Consider the following 15839-nt stretch of genomic DNA (forward strand, 5'->3'; position numbering starts at 1 on the left):
TTACTTCAGGATGAGAACAGAAATTGTGCTCCGGCAGTGCAGCGGCAGTAGGAAGCCCCATTATCTAAAGTGGTACCTCAGGTTAAGAACAGTTTCAGGTTAAGAATGGACCTCCAGAACGAATTAAGTTCTTAACCTGAGGTACTACAGTGGTACCTCGGGTTACATATGCTTCAGGTTACATACGCTTCAGGTTACAGACTCCGTTAACCCAGAAATAGTACCTCAGGTTGAGAACTTTGCTTCAGGATGAGACAGAAATCGTGCTCCGGTGGCGCAGCGGCAGCAGGAGGCCCCGTTAGCTAAAGTGGTGCTTCAGGTTAAGAACGGACCTCCGGAACGAATTAAGTACTTAACCCGAGGTACCACTGTACTGTAAAGTCTGGGTCTGGTACCTACAATATTTGGTGTCAGTGTAGCTCCCATTGTAGTGCAGAAGTAGCATCTGGAGCTGAGCATTGTCCCAAGATCTTAATCAGAGATGAATCTCAGTGGTGTACCTTCACATGAAGGGATTGCAGGAGTTTTAATCCTTTCAAGTATGCATTTCAATCAACCACTTTGCACTGAACTCGTTTTTGTTTTTTGCAAAATTATTAAATGGGTAGGGAGCCTCAGGCAGTCTTCCAGGTCTCTCTGTCTGTCCTTTGGGACTCTCCTCAGGCTACACTTCTCACTTGACCTGTTTCACTTTGTCCTTCATTATTTGTTGCCTGGCAGTGATGTGTCCTTGAGCTCAGATGATGACTCTTCTTGCTGAGATGAAGATTGAGAAAGGTGTGTGTGTGTGTGTGTGTGTGTGTGTGTGTGTGTGTGTGTGGAAGCTAACCTACTGTCCAAAGGAGAAACTTGCATTCATTGTTCCATCCACTTCTGGCCCTTCCCACCACTGGAATGTGGCCCTTGGAATGTGGACCTCGGGCTGTAAAAGGATCCCCACTGCTGCTGTAAAAGGTCATGGTAGTTCTCTATAACAAAAGAAGTGATCGTATGCATACTCCATCTAGGCATGCTGTATGTATTGAACTATTTTCACACTTGTCTGTGTTAGAAATATTCAGTTTGTTTTTTTACCTTTTTCACATAATGCTACATTTATTTTTTAAAAAAAGTTTTGGGGATGTGATATGGATAGAGTTTCTTATGTTTCAGAAAGTGCAGGAAAAGCAGAAAACTGGCATTTGACATGGCTCAGGTCTCTTGCTATACAGCCCCATCTGCTGTACAAAAATATAGTGGCACCTCAGAAATGCTGTCCAACCCAGGAACGGGCATAATTTTACCATTGAAACATGTTTTACATCCTTCTTTAAGCTCACGCTATTCCTTTCATTATTATTATTTTTCAGAAATACTGTATAGTGTTTTTGCAACTAAGCAATGAAAATTCTACAAATAAACCTACAATTTTTTTTTTGCCAAACCTCTAGTTTCAAGCTGGCTATATTTTTTTCCTGGTGGATATAATTGTCCGCCACATGGTTTCAAAAGCTGCGATTTATCTGTGTGTCATTGGAATAGTCAGCTTGGGTATTGGATGATGTAGAACCAACAGGAGGAAGCAGCTTTTGATACATGTGATTAATAAAAATGAAGTCTGGCTACTAATTTACTTATTCATTGATTCATTTGTTGCATTTGTTTCCTGGCCCATCTGAACAGGTCATACTGGCCTAATTCGGATTTCCTGCAGAAGCCTTGGCTCCCCCTACCCTACAGGATTATAAGGAAGAGCTGGGAAACTTTCATTTGAATTTTAAATTACTTACACCATGTCACAATATTCAAATCTGGACAAAACATGGTTAGTCTTAGCTTGCTTCAACAATTTTTTATTTATTTATTTTTTACTTTAGACCACAGTTAATGAACTTGGAATTTTTTTTTTAGCAAACCATAGTTAAGATTAACAAGAGTTTAGGGTCCAGATGACATGTTAGTATGTGAATAATCTAAAATCTATTTTCTTTTAGTCAGACAAAGGTTTGGGCAATTCTCCAGTGGAAAAGGATTTCATAGCTGAGAGGCAGACATTGCACACACCACTGTATGCTCTTGAAGTGTTGTCTTTGTGCGTCGTTGGTAAGCTGAATAATCAATAGTGAGCTTAAGATGCTGCCTATACTAGGGATTGTAATGGGAGACAGAGAGGAGGGCAGTTTAGCAATGGTGCAGTGCTCAAGCCATTTACAGCTTTGGGAATCGTTTTTAGCTGTGCTGTGTACTGTCTTGTTTATTGCTTGTGTCTTCGAAAGATTAAAAAATAAGCAGAAATCATAAAACTACTTCCTTGCTTTAGAATTTTAATATATACTTTCCCTCCCATAGCATCTAATCATATATTTAGAATAGTTGACGGAAGTATCCATGTGAATTTAGAATTGAATTCGAGCTTTTCCTGTTTCTTATTTGTGAATCAAAAGTAGCCTACATATTCTCTTGAAGCATCTTCTGAACACATTTTAGAGATAAGTAAAGCTGAGTTGTGGGGCGCGGGTGGCACTGTGGGTTAAACCACAGAGCCTAGAACTTGCCGATCAGAAGGTCGGCGGTTCGAATCCCCGCGATGGGGTGAGCTACCGTTGCTCGGTCCCTGCTCCTGCCAACCTAGCAGTTCGGAAGCACGTCAAACTGCAAGTAGATAAATAGGCAGGAAGGTAAACGGCATTTCTGTGCGCTGCTCTGGTTCGCCAGAAGCGGCTTAGTCATGCTGGCCACATGACCCGGAAGCTGTATGCCAGCTCCCTCGGCCAATAAAGCGAGATGAGCGCTGCAACCCCAGAGTCGGCCACGACTGGACCTAATGGTCAGGGGTCCCTTTACCTTTACCTTTAAGGCTGAGTTATAATGAGGTTGGGGTGGCTATCATAATTGGTAAATTGTTGTCAACTTACTGGGACTTCGCGATGTCATTTTAAAAATGTTTGTATTGATGAAATCCAAGGTATGCCTTCTCAGAAGCCATAGCTCTATTGCTAAAGAGGAATAATTCGGACGGGTGTAAGAATCACCTCTTTGCTTCTCTCCAACCCCCATTAGGTTGTTATGCCTGTCACTATTTTGAATTTCCTGGTAGTAATCATTCTCACTACTACTGAAGAGATGCAAAAATTCTCTATTATTCATTCCTGTCAACTATAACTTCGCTACTTGGTGAACAGTGATACCATCTGGAAGATCTGTCTGTGTCACTAGAACTGTATTTGGTGTGCTGAATTTAGGTGTTCAGTTCTTCGCTTGTAATAATGTGTCTTTAGAAGAAGAAGAAGAAGAAGAAGAAGAAGAAGAAGAAGAAGAAGAAGAAGAAGAAGAAGAGTTTGGATTTGATACCCCGCCTTTCACTCCCTTTAAGGAGTCTCAAAGCGGCTAACATTCTCCTTTCCCTTCCTCCCCCACAACAAACACTCTGTGAGGTGAGTGGGGCTGAGAGACTTCACAGAAGTGTGACTGGCCCAAGGTCACCCAGCAGCTGCATGTGGAGGAGCGGAGACACGAACCCGGTTTCCCAGATTACGTGACTACCGCTCTTAACCACTACACCACACTGGCTCTCAAAAAGACTAGCTAGGAATTGAGTCAATTCTTGGATTGTATTTCATCCTTCAGTTATTGTCAGTGACTACTGAAATGAATATAGGCTGCCTGAGGCTAAAAAAATATGTTTTGTATAGTGCTTTAGGAAAGTCTGGTGATACAGTTTAGTATTACAGTGGTACCTCAGGTTACATACGCTTCAGGTTACAATACGCTTCAGGTTACAGACTTCGCTAACCCAGAAATAGTGCTTCAGGTTAAGAACTTTGCTTCAGAATGAGAACAGAAATCGTGCTCCAGCAGCGTGGTGGCAGTGGGAGGCCCCATTAGCTAAAGTGGTGCTTCAGGTTAAGAACAGTTTCAGGTTAAGAACGGACCTCCGGAACGAATTAAGTACTTAACCCAAGGTACCACTGTACTGAATTGCGGTTCTTGACCCTTCTCTATCCACTCATGCCATTCAAAAAGTTTTTTCCTGACTTTGTCATCTCATATTAGAACCAGTAATTTTTGATAAATTATATTTTAAAGCCCTGTGTACTTTTAAAGGTTCTCTCCTGCACAAGTTCTGTTATGCCGCTGTCAGGATTTCTCTGCATGCTGGTATTGTATATTTACATGGTATAATGAGGGAGGGGCAGATGACAACTAGTTTTGCCTAGTTCATAATGTAATCCTATGTACCTTTAATGAGAAGCAAAATAATTTTTAAAAATATAGTAGGTTCGGTCCAGTGTGTATGTTGGGGCACTCTGTGAACACATTACAGAGAAAGAGAAGCAGCCAGAGTATTCTTATTTTAGTTAGTTGTTCAGGGCTTTGTAGATTGGTACACGAACCTTGTGCAGGAATTTATAGGCAGCTGGTGTATATGTTTTGGCCAAGGTGTGACATCCCACTGTCTCGCACTGCCTCCCACCGTCACCAGTCTATCTGCTGCATCAGTTGGTGTTCCGGGACAATGCCCAAGGCAGTTCTGCATAGCACGTCTCCCAAATTACTGTCGAGCCCTTCCTATAGGTCAGCCTTGCATTATTTGATTGAGCAGGAAGAAGAGGGACAGATGAGGATATGGGAGGAATGTGGAGAGCTCCCATGATGTGCCTGTGAGTATGGAAGAAGGAAAGGAAGGGAAAAGGGATTTGGTTACATTCAGTGGGATCTCCCGCCTCCCCCCCGGAGACTGAATTGAGCCTGCTGCGTGTGGGTTTTTAGGAGGCAAACCAGACCTGCAGTCAGTAGTATAATATCTAGTTATAATATCTAGTCGTATGATTACGAGTTATACTTAAATTATTTTATGTATTAGTGGAGCTGGTGTTGTAGCAGCTTCAAGCGTACCAGTTCCGACTGCATGTTTTCAGTGCTCACTTGTGGAAGAACAATAACAATCCAGCAACTCATCATATAAGAAACTAAGTTGTCAGCAAGAAAAGTAGACCGGAACAGCAGCAGATTGTTACAAAATGATCATCACACAACCTAGGAATTTGTTCCATTTTCTGCATATGTTGTTTAGTTTTATACTCACTAGAATTTGTGTCAGATTTCTTCTTGAACAGCTTGTAATCTCTGCCAGCTTTTGGATGTGCAAACAAGCAGCAACAGAGGAAATGTGGGTGACTCGCATTTCCTCTTTTTGTACTTCCATGTAATATGCAACGTGAGAACTTGTGCACCTTTCCCCTGGTGAGATACTGAAGGCCAAATGTTGAGGAAGAGGCAGAAACCCCCAGTTTGCATATCCCAGAAGAAAAGAGGAAGGGCGAGTGGGGCATGTGTCCTCTCTTGCAGTTTCTGTGTAATGCCTGGAGCTCCCTTTTTTTTTTTTTTTTTTTTTTGGAGTAGCAAGTTTTTATTCTTGGTGTTTTTCAAATCCCTTAATTTTCCAAACTTGGAAGATTTGTGGTATAGAATAAGACTTTGGGCACTAGGGTGGTAGTTTCACAAATACTTATAAGACTTTGGACACAACAGATAAATCATATTCCCTTACAAAAGTCATTCTTTCAAAAAAATAAAATTCAAACCTCCTTCGTGATAGTATGAACATGACATGAGTATGTTAGTATGGGTTTTATATTTTTCTCTGTGTTTGCTTAACAGGTCCATGATGGAATACTCCTGTTCAGTCTTGCTAATTTCCATTAGTTTTCTGCACGGCGAAGCGTTGCGTGGCAATGGGACTGCATCACTTAATGATACAACAACAAGTAAGAAACACTGAATTTTGGGGGTTAGTCTGCGTCAGTACCTTGTTCATATAAATCTTCATTCCTTTGGTTTCAGATGGTGTTTCATGCTTCCTTCTTTAACATTTATAGCACCATGTCACATATCTTATGAAATCAATGTGGGATCAGGCTTGCTTTCTTCTCAACTCATACACGCTGAACATTATCTGTAATATGTATGAGTAATTGACAATTTCCCATTGACAAATATTTTGTTATGATGCTCTACTTTGGAAGCTTCTCTGAGGCTTTTCTACAAAGCGTGTTCTCACTAAAAGAGAGCACGTGTTGCGGATGGGGCCGAACAAAACTCCACTTGGTTGCCAGGCAGTATTAGATTCAAGGGGCCTGGAGCAGATTGGAGGATGGTGTTACTGGGGTAAATTTGATGTTGCCAATTTAGGGGTGGGATCAGTGGTTATTTAAGCAAGGTCCACAGCTTTCTCTTTCTCTTTCGCTGTGGACATCGGATCACATGGAGCACTTGGACTGTCTGGAGGACAGTGATGCAAACTTCTCATTGTCTGGTTACATTTCTTTAATTCCCCCTTCTTTTAATCCTCTTTAGTCCCTTAAATAATTTAATTCCCCTTTTTCCTGTTCAATTTCCCACCCCACCCCTTACCCTGCCCTGTGGGAAGATTCTCCCTGTATCTGTGGCTTGCCTTTCTTTCGCAAAAAGGTTTCCCCCATTTCTCTTGTTGAAATTGTGGGGCTAGTCAGGGCTGTTCTCAGCTTAGCTGGAATCACTTTCGTTCATAGCACCCCGAAGGTTGGCTTTATTTGAGTGTGTGCAGCGCTGTTGGCCAAATTTTAATCTAGCCTTGGGCGGGAGCACTATTTTGAGTTCCTTTAATATTGCTATGAGACTAAGATTCTCAAGAGCAGAGGCATGGAGGCCTATTCGGCCTGGGCATAACTTCCGAGCCTAAGTATGCTACAGGTAGCAGTTAATTGTTAAGTCTCTGACCTCTCTATAAGAATGTACCTGCTTCCAGGCTCAGTTGCTGCTAATGTATATCTGAGGCAGTCAGAGGGCGGCAGAGGCTCTCAGTGCCTCCAATGACTATGAGCACTCTGTATATGCTCTTGAACTATGCTGTTTCTGAACAAGTTTATTTTCTTTAAGTTTGTTTTGCCCTGATAGTGGCGACTGCCATTTTAGAGGCGAGCCATTGTGATTTAGTGGCTAAAGTGTAGGACTAGGACCTGGGAGACAGGGTTCATATCCCCCTCTTAGCCATTGTTATAACAAAACAAAACAAACTGCTCCTTTTGGGCTATTCTGTTGCTGGGTAGTTCGGCCCATTTGTGATAAAAGAACTTTGGGTTTCTTGAAGGGGTGCTTCCCTCTAAAAGGGCAAGCAGGGGTACCTGGACAAGCTGTGGGCTGCCTCAACTCTGCTATTTCACTGGAAACATTTATGCCTGGCCTGGCAGGTGATCCTAGGGCTTTGCCCTAGAATTCGATGGCCTGGAAGCGTTTCCGGCCTGAATAGTGTCCCCATGTGGTCCATGAAGCATTGGTTTCACCAGTTCCTTACATTGTTTAGTTTTTGCGGACTATGACTGGGCTTTTGCAAATGCCTCAAGAGCTTGCCTCTCCTGCAGGGGATGACTTGTGGACGCCCCAGGTGTCTTCTTCCAGAAGGAAGCATCTTCGAAGGCTGCAATCCAGGAGGAGGGCAAAGAGGAGCAGGGATCATGATTCAGACATCACCTTGGACCTCTACAGGGGTCAGGGTGAGGCTGTCCCGGGTCTTTAGGGATCATCCTGGATAGCTCAGCTGGTCAGCGCATAGTGCCGGTAATGCCTAGGTTGCAGGATTGGTCCCTATATGGGACAGCTGCATGCTCCCCCATTGCTCTACCTGGACACTTAGGTCCAGTGTCGAGGGCCTTTTGGTGGTTCCCTCACTGCGAGGGATGTAACAGGCGCCACGTTTGCAATATGCAAGCGGGAGAAAGCACCTTTGTGTGCCCGCACTGCAGTTTGCTCTGTGCGTTGCAGGGCACAGCGCTGCACGGGCTGCATTTGCATTGCATTGCGTGAGAGATTTGCATTTGCATTGCACAGAGGTTGTGCGCATTGCACAGAGGGTGTGAGTGCATTGCACAGAGGGTGTGTGTGCATTGCACAGAGTGTGTGTGCATTGCACGGAGGGTGTAGTGGCATTTGCACAGAGTGTGTGTGGTTTGGTTTTTGTTTTTGTTTTTTGTTTTGCATTGCACAGAGAGTGCATTGCACGGAGTGTGTAGTTGCATTGAACAGAGGGTGTGTGCAGTGCACGGAGTGTGTAGTTGCATTGCATGGAGGGTAGTTGCATTGCACGGAGTGCGTTTTTGCATTGTACGGAGTGTGTAGTTGCATTGAACGGAGTGTGTAGTTGCATTGCATGAAGTGTGTAGTTGCATTGCATGGAGTGTGTAGTTGCATTGCACAGAGTGGGTAGTTGCATTGCATGGAGGGTAGTTGCATTGCATGGAGTGCGTTTTTGCATTGCACAGAGTGCGTTTTTGCACTGAGTGTGTAGTTGCATTGAACGGAGTGTGTAGCTGCATCGCACGGAGTATAGTTGCATTGCATGGATTATGTGAGCACTGCACGGAGTGTGTTTTTGCATTGCACAGTGTGTGTCTGAAAAGGAAGCTGGCTCGGCGGCAGTTTTGTCGGGACTTTTTTTAGCGGTTCTGGCCAGCGTCGGCCCTGTAAATTTACGTATTATGATGGCAGCACAAGATGCCCCCTGCCCAAGCGGGGCTGGAAGCTGGCAAGCAATACCTCAATACTTGCCCATATTCCCATTTTATTTAGGGATCCAGTTGGATATCGTTGCTAAAACATACCACTTGCCTATGGAGAAGCTGTCTGCCTTGAAGGAAGTTATTTTGTAATACTTCCTCTGTAGCAAGTGATGCTTCATCAGATCCGATCTTGCTGGGTCACTTAATTAATCTTGCATGCAGAGTGGTTGCCCCAGGCCGCCCCTTCCCTTCCCACTAGGCCAGGCTGCCTGCGGCCTGAGGTCCCCTTACCTTTCTCATGCAATGGGATCTCATGCAACGGTTGCAATTCCTATATGTATGCAATAGTAGTTGGCCATGGCAGGATACTTGCACAGGGATTTTTCAGGTTCATGCTGATGCTGCTGGATCTTTGCCCTTTGGTTTTTTATTTCAGGGGCTGCTGGTGTGCAAAGCCATGGCCTCAAGCCCGGTATGGTGAGGCAATCATGTGACCTAACTTTTGAGTTTTCCCCATTGTAGTAGCAGTTCACATGTGGCCCGAGGAGTTCAGTGACCATCGGATCTGCTTTTGGTCTGATAACCAGGTAGTGGTGAGCGTCTTGGCTAAACAGTTCTCACGCTCCAGCAGAGTCTCCGCCCCTCCGCTCATGCTTTTGAGCTGCACCGCTTAAGGTTTAATATTGTGCTTTCTGCTCTCCTGATTACGGGATCCTCTAATGATGTCTCTGACACTCTATCCCATTTTCAGATGGAGCGCTTCAGATCCTGGGCTCCAGACTCAGCTATTGCCAGACTTTTCCAGACCACCTGTGGCATGTTGACAACAATTAGTAATTACAGAGAGCAGCAGCTTCCATTTCCCCTTCTGCTTTTAGCTCTTATGGGAAGGCCTGGATGGATTTCTTAGCCTTAAGCTGGCAGTCCTCGGCCATTCAGATGAACTGGCCCCCATCCTCTGAGCAGATCCTGCAGTATTTGGTCCACCTGCCGCAGATTGGGCGTCCTGTTATAACTATAAGAATTCAGTCCGCTGCAATGTCTGTTATACTGAAGCTTTATTTTTCAGAGACCCTTGCATAAAGTTTGTAATGTGCAGGGCCTTGGAAGGTTGGAATAGGCTCCAACCTCATAGGACAGTGGGCAGGAAGTCGGTCAATTTTACCTATGCAGGATCTGCAACAAGTTAAAACTTTTCTGCTGGTAAAAGATCAAGGCGAGACTCCTTTCAGTATTCCATTGCATTTTGGGCACTGAGGGTTGGGGAAATGGTTGTTGGAGCCAGCACAGGGCTGAGAGTCTGGAGGCTTATTGCTTCAGGACTTTTCCTTATCTGCTTTGGAGCTTGTCATTAGAGTTGGGAACTCTAAAACAGACTTAGTGGGCAGGAGTGCCACAATCAGGCTTCCCATTACACATGAGGAGGGCCCTTGCACGGTTATGGATACCAGAAAAAATTGGCTTTTCATTCCCCTGGGGGCTGGCCCACTCCTAGTGCATGAACATGGGTTCCCGTTAGCCAGGCATTAATGTGCTTACGCCGTGCACCAGTTATTACGGCCTGCGGCTTGCCTACCACTGAACACGCCTCATTCCTTCCGAATAGGGCTGCTGCAACGGCTGCACACTGGGGGCCTGTCTGTAGACAGGATTGTGAATACGGGTCATTGGAAGTCTGACGCTGACAAGGGTTATATCAGGAAGTGTCACAATGATGTCTGTGCTGATGCTTGTCTGTTATTTCCTTTTCTCATAGGAGCAGCGGTGCACATTTGGGCCACAGCATTGTACACTGGGCTGGCAAGCGCGCTGACAAGTCTGGACTGGGGCGCCATCTCAGTCTTCCTGCCCATGTGGACATATACTGGATGTCCAGATGGGGAATGCTTTGGGAGGAGGTCCTTCCTTTGGTGCGGTCGAGTGTGACCTGTGCAGGTCCTCCCGCAGGGCTGGTGGTACAGCTGGGCAAGAATGATTTGCTGTCTTCCTCCAGCATAAGTTTGCATTCCTGCATGCAAGAGGGCTTGGATTGAGTTGATGGCAGCTCTCCCTGGACTCAAAATAATTTAAGGCATTTGGTTCAAGGTGGTCTGGAGGGGGGGTTGGAGCACCTGTCCCCTCCAATGCGCAAAGATATTCCATTACAGGAAACCAAGGATTTGCCATGCTTTGTCAACCCCTTTCGAGGGGTAGGGCCACGCAAGAGTCCCTGGGAGCATTTGGGGTGAGCTTGAGTCTGATCCTGGTTCATTGCTCCCCCACGCTGTTTACTTGTACTGACGATATGGTGGGGCCCAGTCGTCAGTGCTGCCCTGCTGAGGTCAGGTGCAGCTAGTCGGGAACCAATGCCTAGACAAACTACCACCGAGCAGGCCAGAAAGCATGTTAATATGGCGGTGGAAAATAAAATAAATAAAGTAAATCAAATCAAATAAATAACATATAAAATAAAATAAAAAATAAAATAAAATAGGTCCTTGCTTTAGGTGGTTCTGTGATATTGCACCCTGCTATTTTCTTCAAGACTGTTCCCCTCTTTGGGGCAGATGGGGGGTGCATCTTTCCCCTATGGGGAACGACACCTGGCGGGATGCGATTGCCTTGGGATTCATTGCTCCCCCACAATGTTGCTGGTACTGACGATATGGTGGGGCCCAGTCGTCAGTGCTGCCCTGCTGAGGTCAGGTGCAGCTAGTCAGGAACCAGTGCCTAGACAAACTACCACCAAAGAGGCCGGGAAGCATGTTAATAAGGAAGTGTAAAATAAAATAAAATAATAATAAAATAAAATAAAAATAATAAAGTAAAGTAGGCTTTGCTTCAGGTGGTTCCATGATTTTGCACCCTGTGATTACCTTCAAGGCTGCTGCCAGCTTTAGGGTGAATATTTCCCCTATAGGGAACGACACCTGGTTGGCTATGGTTGCTTTGGGATTGAAGGAAGGGTTGCATTTGTGAGTGGTTTGGCGGTGAGCTAAGGCTCTGTGGCGGTTAGGCATTGGTTAAATTGGTTGGTGGAGGGGTATGGATTGGCTGTGCCTGCCCCTCCAATGCTGCTGCTGATGGGTATTCCGTTAAAGGAATTCTGGGGCTTACCATCCCTTCGTCCAAACCCTTGGAGCAGGGTGCGGGCCGTGTAAGTTCCCAAGGAACAAGCAGGGAATAGCTGAGGATCTGTGTCGCAGTCCCAGCTGTCCCTGGTCTTGTTCCTCCACACGCTGACTCACGGGAGTCAGCGCTGTCCCCAAGGCGGGGGGGACAGATAGTCATAACCAATGCCTAAGCAACCACTCTCAATTTGTATGAAAATAAAGTTGTGGCCAAAAGTATGCCAAAAACCTTAAACAAAAATTATGTGTGATGTGTGAGTTATTGGGGTAGGGGTTTTGGGGGACCTCAGCACGCAATTCTAGATAAGAAGCTACAAACCTCCAGTACTTGTCATTAAGGGCTGCCAGTAGTTCTTTGGTAACTCTAAAGAACAGGGATTGAGCTTCTTTTACTGCTGCCACAAAAGCCTTGATGGTTTCCAATTAACTTCATTAATACATAAAGCAGTAGCTTGAAACTGACTGCTCTTCCTCTTACTGAGTTCCCTTGCATTTAAATAATCTTACTCCAAATGCAAGTTTATTTCTTGGTTCAGGAACCTCTGCTTATCTAAATCAGCAGTCATGCATATTTTCATGTCTGCAACATGGGACCTCTTTTTGTTGTCTGTATCCATTTCTCTCTCTATTTTTTTTTTGCTTATTGCTTTTTCCCAGTGGTCTGGCTTGTATAAAGAAGCTACCCTCTAGACCTGTGGTTCCCAATGTGGGGCACACGCCCCAGAGGGTGCAATTCGATTTTTAAGGGGGACAATTCGAGAATGAGTTATTAACAGTGAATGGCCTTTCAGGCTTCCTCCACATGAATAGGAGCTGACTTTTTGAATAATAAGAATTATATGTCACGGGGCGTGGGGCATCAGGATTTTAGAGATGCTTAGTGGGAACCAGACAGTCTTGCAAGATGTGAATTGTGATCACTCCTCAAGTTTCAGTTTTAAGAATTCCCAAATTGTGTATTTACGGGCCTCAGCCAAGAAGAAAAACGGGACTCTGTGAGCATGACAAAGAAAACACTTCCTGCAGAGCTCAGTCTCATCTCGCGTCTCATGATAGGCCAGCAGATAAACAAAGGTGCATGTAGTGTGCCTTATGTGGGTCAGGGTGAAAAGTAACACAAAAAATAACTTGCAAAGTCAGCAAGCGTCACAACTCAGATGGCAGGTAAAACGGTATGCACTGAACCAAAAGTGAACTGTTCCAGAAACTCTGCAAATGCCATCTTGGTAGTCAAAATAACCCCACAATTAATTGATAGTTGTTGTAACAATAAGGTCGTGTATGTTTATATTAATTTGCTTTGATATAGGCTAATTGGCTTGCTTTGATGTTATCCTTACCTGTGGGCTTGGGATCTATTGGTAAGATTTGGGTATTTGCCATCAACTGGTCATGTGAGGTGATGCAATGGCCTGGCCAAAGTGACATAATGCTGCTTTGTATATAAAGAATGTGTGAATGGTTGCTTGGACGCAGACAAGCCATCTCCATGCTGCAGTGTCTGTCAGTCCTGCGTCTGTAAAGTCTGGGAGATCAGCAGGCTGATTGCTTAAGTCTACACCTTTCCTTCTTTTTTAAAAAATAATTTTTATTGATTTTTGCACAAATTTTCCAACATAACAACTCCAACACCATATAACAAATCTTTGGCTATCACGGCCTAAGACTTCCTTCGACCCCTTCTAATGGTTTTCTAAATTTCTTTTTATTTTTGCATTTTATTACTATGCTTATTGCTATAAGTCCAATCTTGCATCAGTTAATTTTAGTCCCTTTCCCATTAATTTATATAGTCCTCCTTACAAAACTTCTTGTAACCCTACAAGTGATGTTAGGTAATTACAATTGTCTTTCAGATACAACATAATTTTCTTACAATCCTTTAGGAAAGTCTGGTCCTGCTGGTTTTGAATTTTTCCTGTTAGTCTCGCCAGCTCAGCATAGTCCATTAATTTCATTTGCCACTCTTCTTTTGTTGACATTTGCTCTTGTTTCCATCGTTGGGCTAATAATATTCTTGCTGCAGTGGTCACATATAAAAACAATTTTTTATCATTCTTATGAATTTCTGTACCTACCATACCAAGTGAAAGAGCTTCTGGTGTTTTTTAGAAATGTATATTTCAACATTTTAAAAATTTCATTATAAATCATTTCCCAGAAGTCTTTTACTTTTTTACATTCCCACCACATATGGTAAAACGTGCCTTCTTTTTCTTTACATTTCCAATATTTGTTGTTTGTTTTGTACAACTTGGCTAGTTTTACTGGTGTTATATACCATCATTTTCATTATATTTTCTACACCTTTCTTTAATAAAGCACTAGAACTGATCACTCTAGTTTTTTGAAATCCTTCTGTTGTATCCCTGCACCCAACCGTTCCCACAAGTTCTCCTTTGGGCCGGCAGTTCAGAACAACATACCCCTAGTTTTGTTTTTAAACTTTGTTATCTGTTGCCAAAGTTGCCATCAGACCTTAATGTATAATGTTCAGTTTCCCAGAAGAATGCATCCATTTCCCTTTCTGATCAGTTTGGCTTGTTTATAGCTATGGAAGTGGATTGTAGTTTCAGGATGAGAAAGAATTATAACAAACAAACTGGAAAATCGCTGTCGTTTACTGATGAAGATGCTAAAGCATGATAATGCCACTGGTTGGGTGATTTGTTGAGTTTACCTTTGCTTGCATGGTCTATCCTCTTTCACCAAAGTGTAGAAGCTGCTTCCACATGGGGCATTCTCTTGATAGAGAAGAATAAATGTGATGATGTGGGCTAGGCCAGTAGCATAGACCTGAACCACCCAGTTGATACAGGTTACAGATGAGTTACCCTAGGTAAAATCTAAACAAGGTTGGCCACAGAGGCCCTGTGAAATAAAATTAATTAATGGCTAAAATTAACCTGAAGATTGCCACTTGTCCAGTTTTAATTTTAATTTGTTTGAATTAATTCTGGGATGTATCTTAATTTATTGATTGCTTGTTTTTATGCATTGTCTTACTTGTATGATGTTAGCCGCTCTGAACCCAGCTTTGACCAGGGAGGGTGGGATATAAATAAAAAATTATTATTATTATTAAAATTAAGCAGAGTTTGGACACTGATAGATTTTGCTAGATTGCATCCTTTCCTGGTTACCCCATACAGTGGTATCTCTGGATGTGAACGGGATCCATTCTGGAGCACCATTCGCATCCTGAAGCGAACGTAAGATGCAACAGCACGTTTGCACGTCTGCGCGGGTTGCGTTTTGCCGCTTCTGTGCATGCGCGTGACGTCATTTAGAGCGTCTGCACATGTGCGAGTGGCACTCCGTTACTTCCAGGTCACCGCGGAGCGCAACCCGAAAATATTTAAGCTGAAGCGTATTCATCCCGAGGTATGACTGTACACTTAAATAGCTCAGTCAGTAGAGGGTTGTGGGTTCAAGTTCTACATTGGGCAAAATATTCCTTCATTGCAGGGGGTTGGACTAAGTGGCCTTCGTGGTCCCTTCCAACTACAGTTCTATGATGATTCTAACTTTAATATTCTCTGAATAAGAAAAAAATAGAAGGTAGCAAAAGTATTTCAAATTTATTCGTGCAAACAAGTTTGTAGCTACTATCCTTACAAAGTGTTGAAAAAAATATCCCCTAGGAAGATTGGGGGGGAGGGGAGGAACATCCAGAAAGCACTGAAAGAACAGCTATGGGAAGGGGAACCTGTGGCCCCCCAGATATTGCTGAATAGCAGCTCCCACTATCCCTGTCCACAGACCATGCTGACTAGGACTGATGGAAGTAAGTCAGCAACACCACAGAATCCTCTCCTCTGGAAGAAGTGGCCTGCTAATAGAAAGTTGATGTGGAGTTCTCACCTCGTGATATATTGCTTTTCAACATACCAGCGCTGAGTGTGGCTGTGGGGCAAGGGAAGCAAATTGTGCTTGACCGGTGAGGGTCCCCCCCCCCCGAAAAAGCAAGGAGCAACTTGGCCTGCTTAGCCCCCAGTCATATTACATATTCTCTCTCTCCCCCCCTCCCGTTCCGTGTGTGTGTGTGTGTGTGTGTGTGTGTTCTCAGGCAGTTATCTTAGCAGGTAAAGCCTCTTGGGCTTGCTAATAGGAAGGTTGGCAGTTTGAATCCCTGCGACGGGGTGAGCTCCTGTTGCTCTGTCTCAGCTTCTGCCAGCCTAGCAGTTTGAAAGCATACCAGTGTGAGTAGATAAAT

General features: G+C 44.0%; 1 protein-coding gene across 4 annotated transcripts in view; it reads left to right on the top strand.

Annotated features, from left to right (window-relative positions):
* The first annotated feature begins 5554 nt into the window (after positions 1 to 5554).
* The window catches only part of LOC308578285 (receptor-type tyrosine-protein phosphatase epsilon-like), a 76612-nt gene continuing 66327 nt past the window's right edge, over positions 5555 to 15839 (top strand). The window contains exon 1 of one of the 4 annotated variants that reach the window (XM_081178549.1): positions 5555 to 5747. In XM_081178549.1, the coding sequence (XP_081034675.1) occupies positions 5591 to 5747 (157 nt within the window). In that variant the 5' untranslated portion in view covers positions 5555 to 5590. The remainder of the gene's footprint in view (positions 5748 to 15839) is intronic. The other 3 variants (XM_081178547.1, XM_081178548.1, XM_081178550.1) reach the window with 3 other exon arrangements.

This window comes from Podarcis bocagei (genome assembly GCF_964188305.1).
Source record: "Podarcis bocagei genome assembly, chromosome: W".
NCBI classification, from domain to species: Eukaryota; Metazoa; Chordata; class Lepidosauria; order Squamata; family Lacertidae; genus Podarcis; species Podarcis bocagei.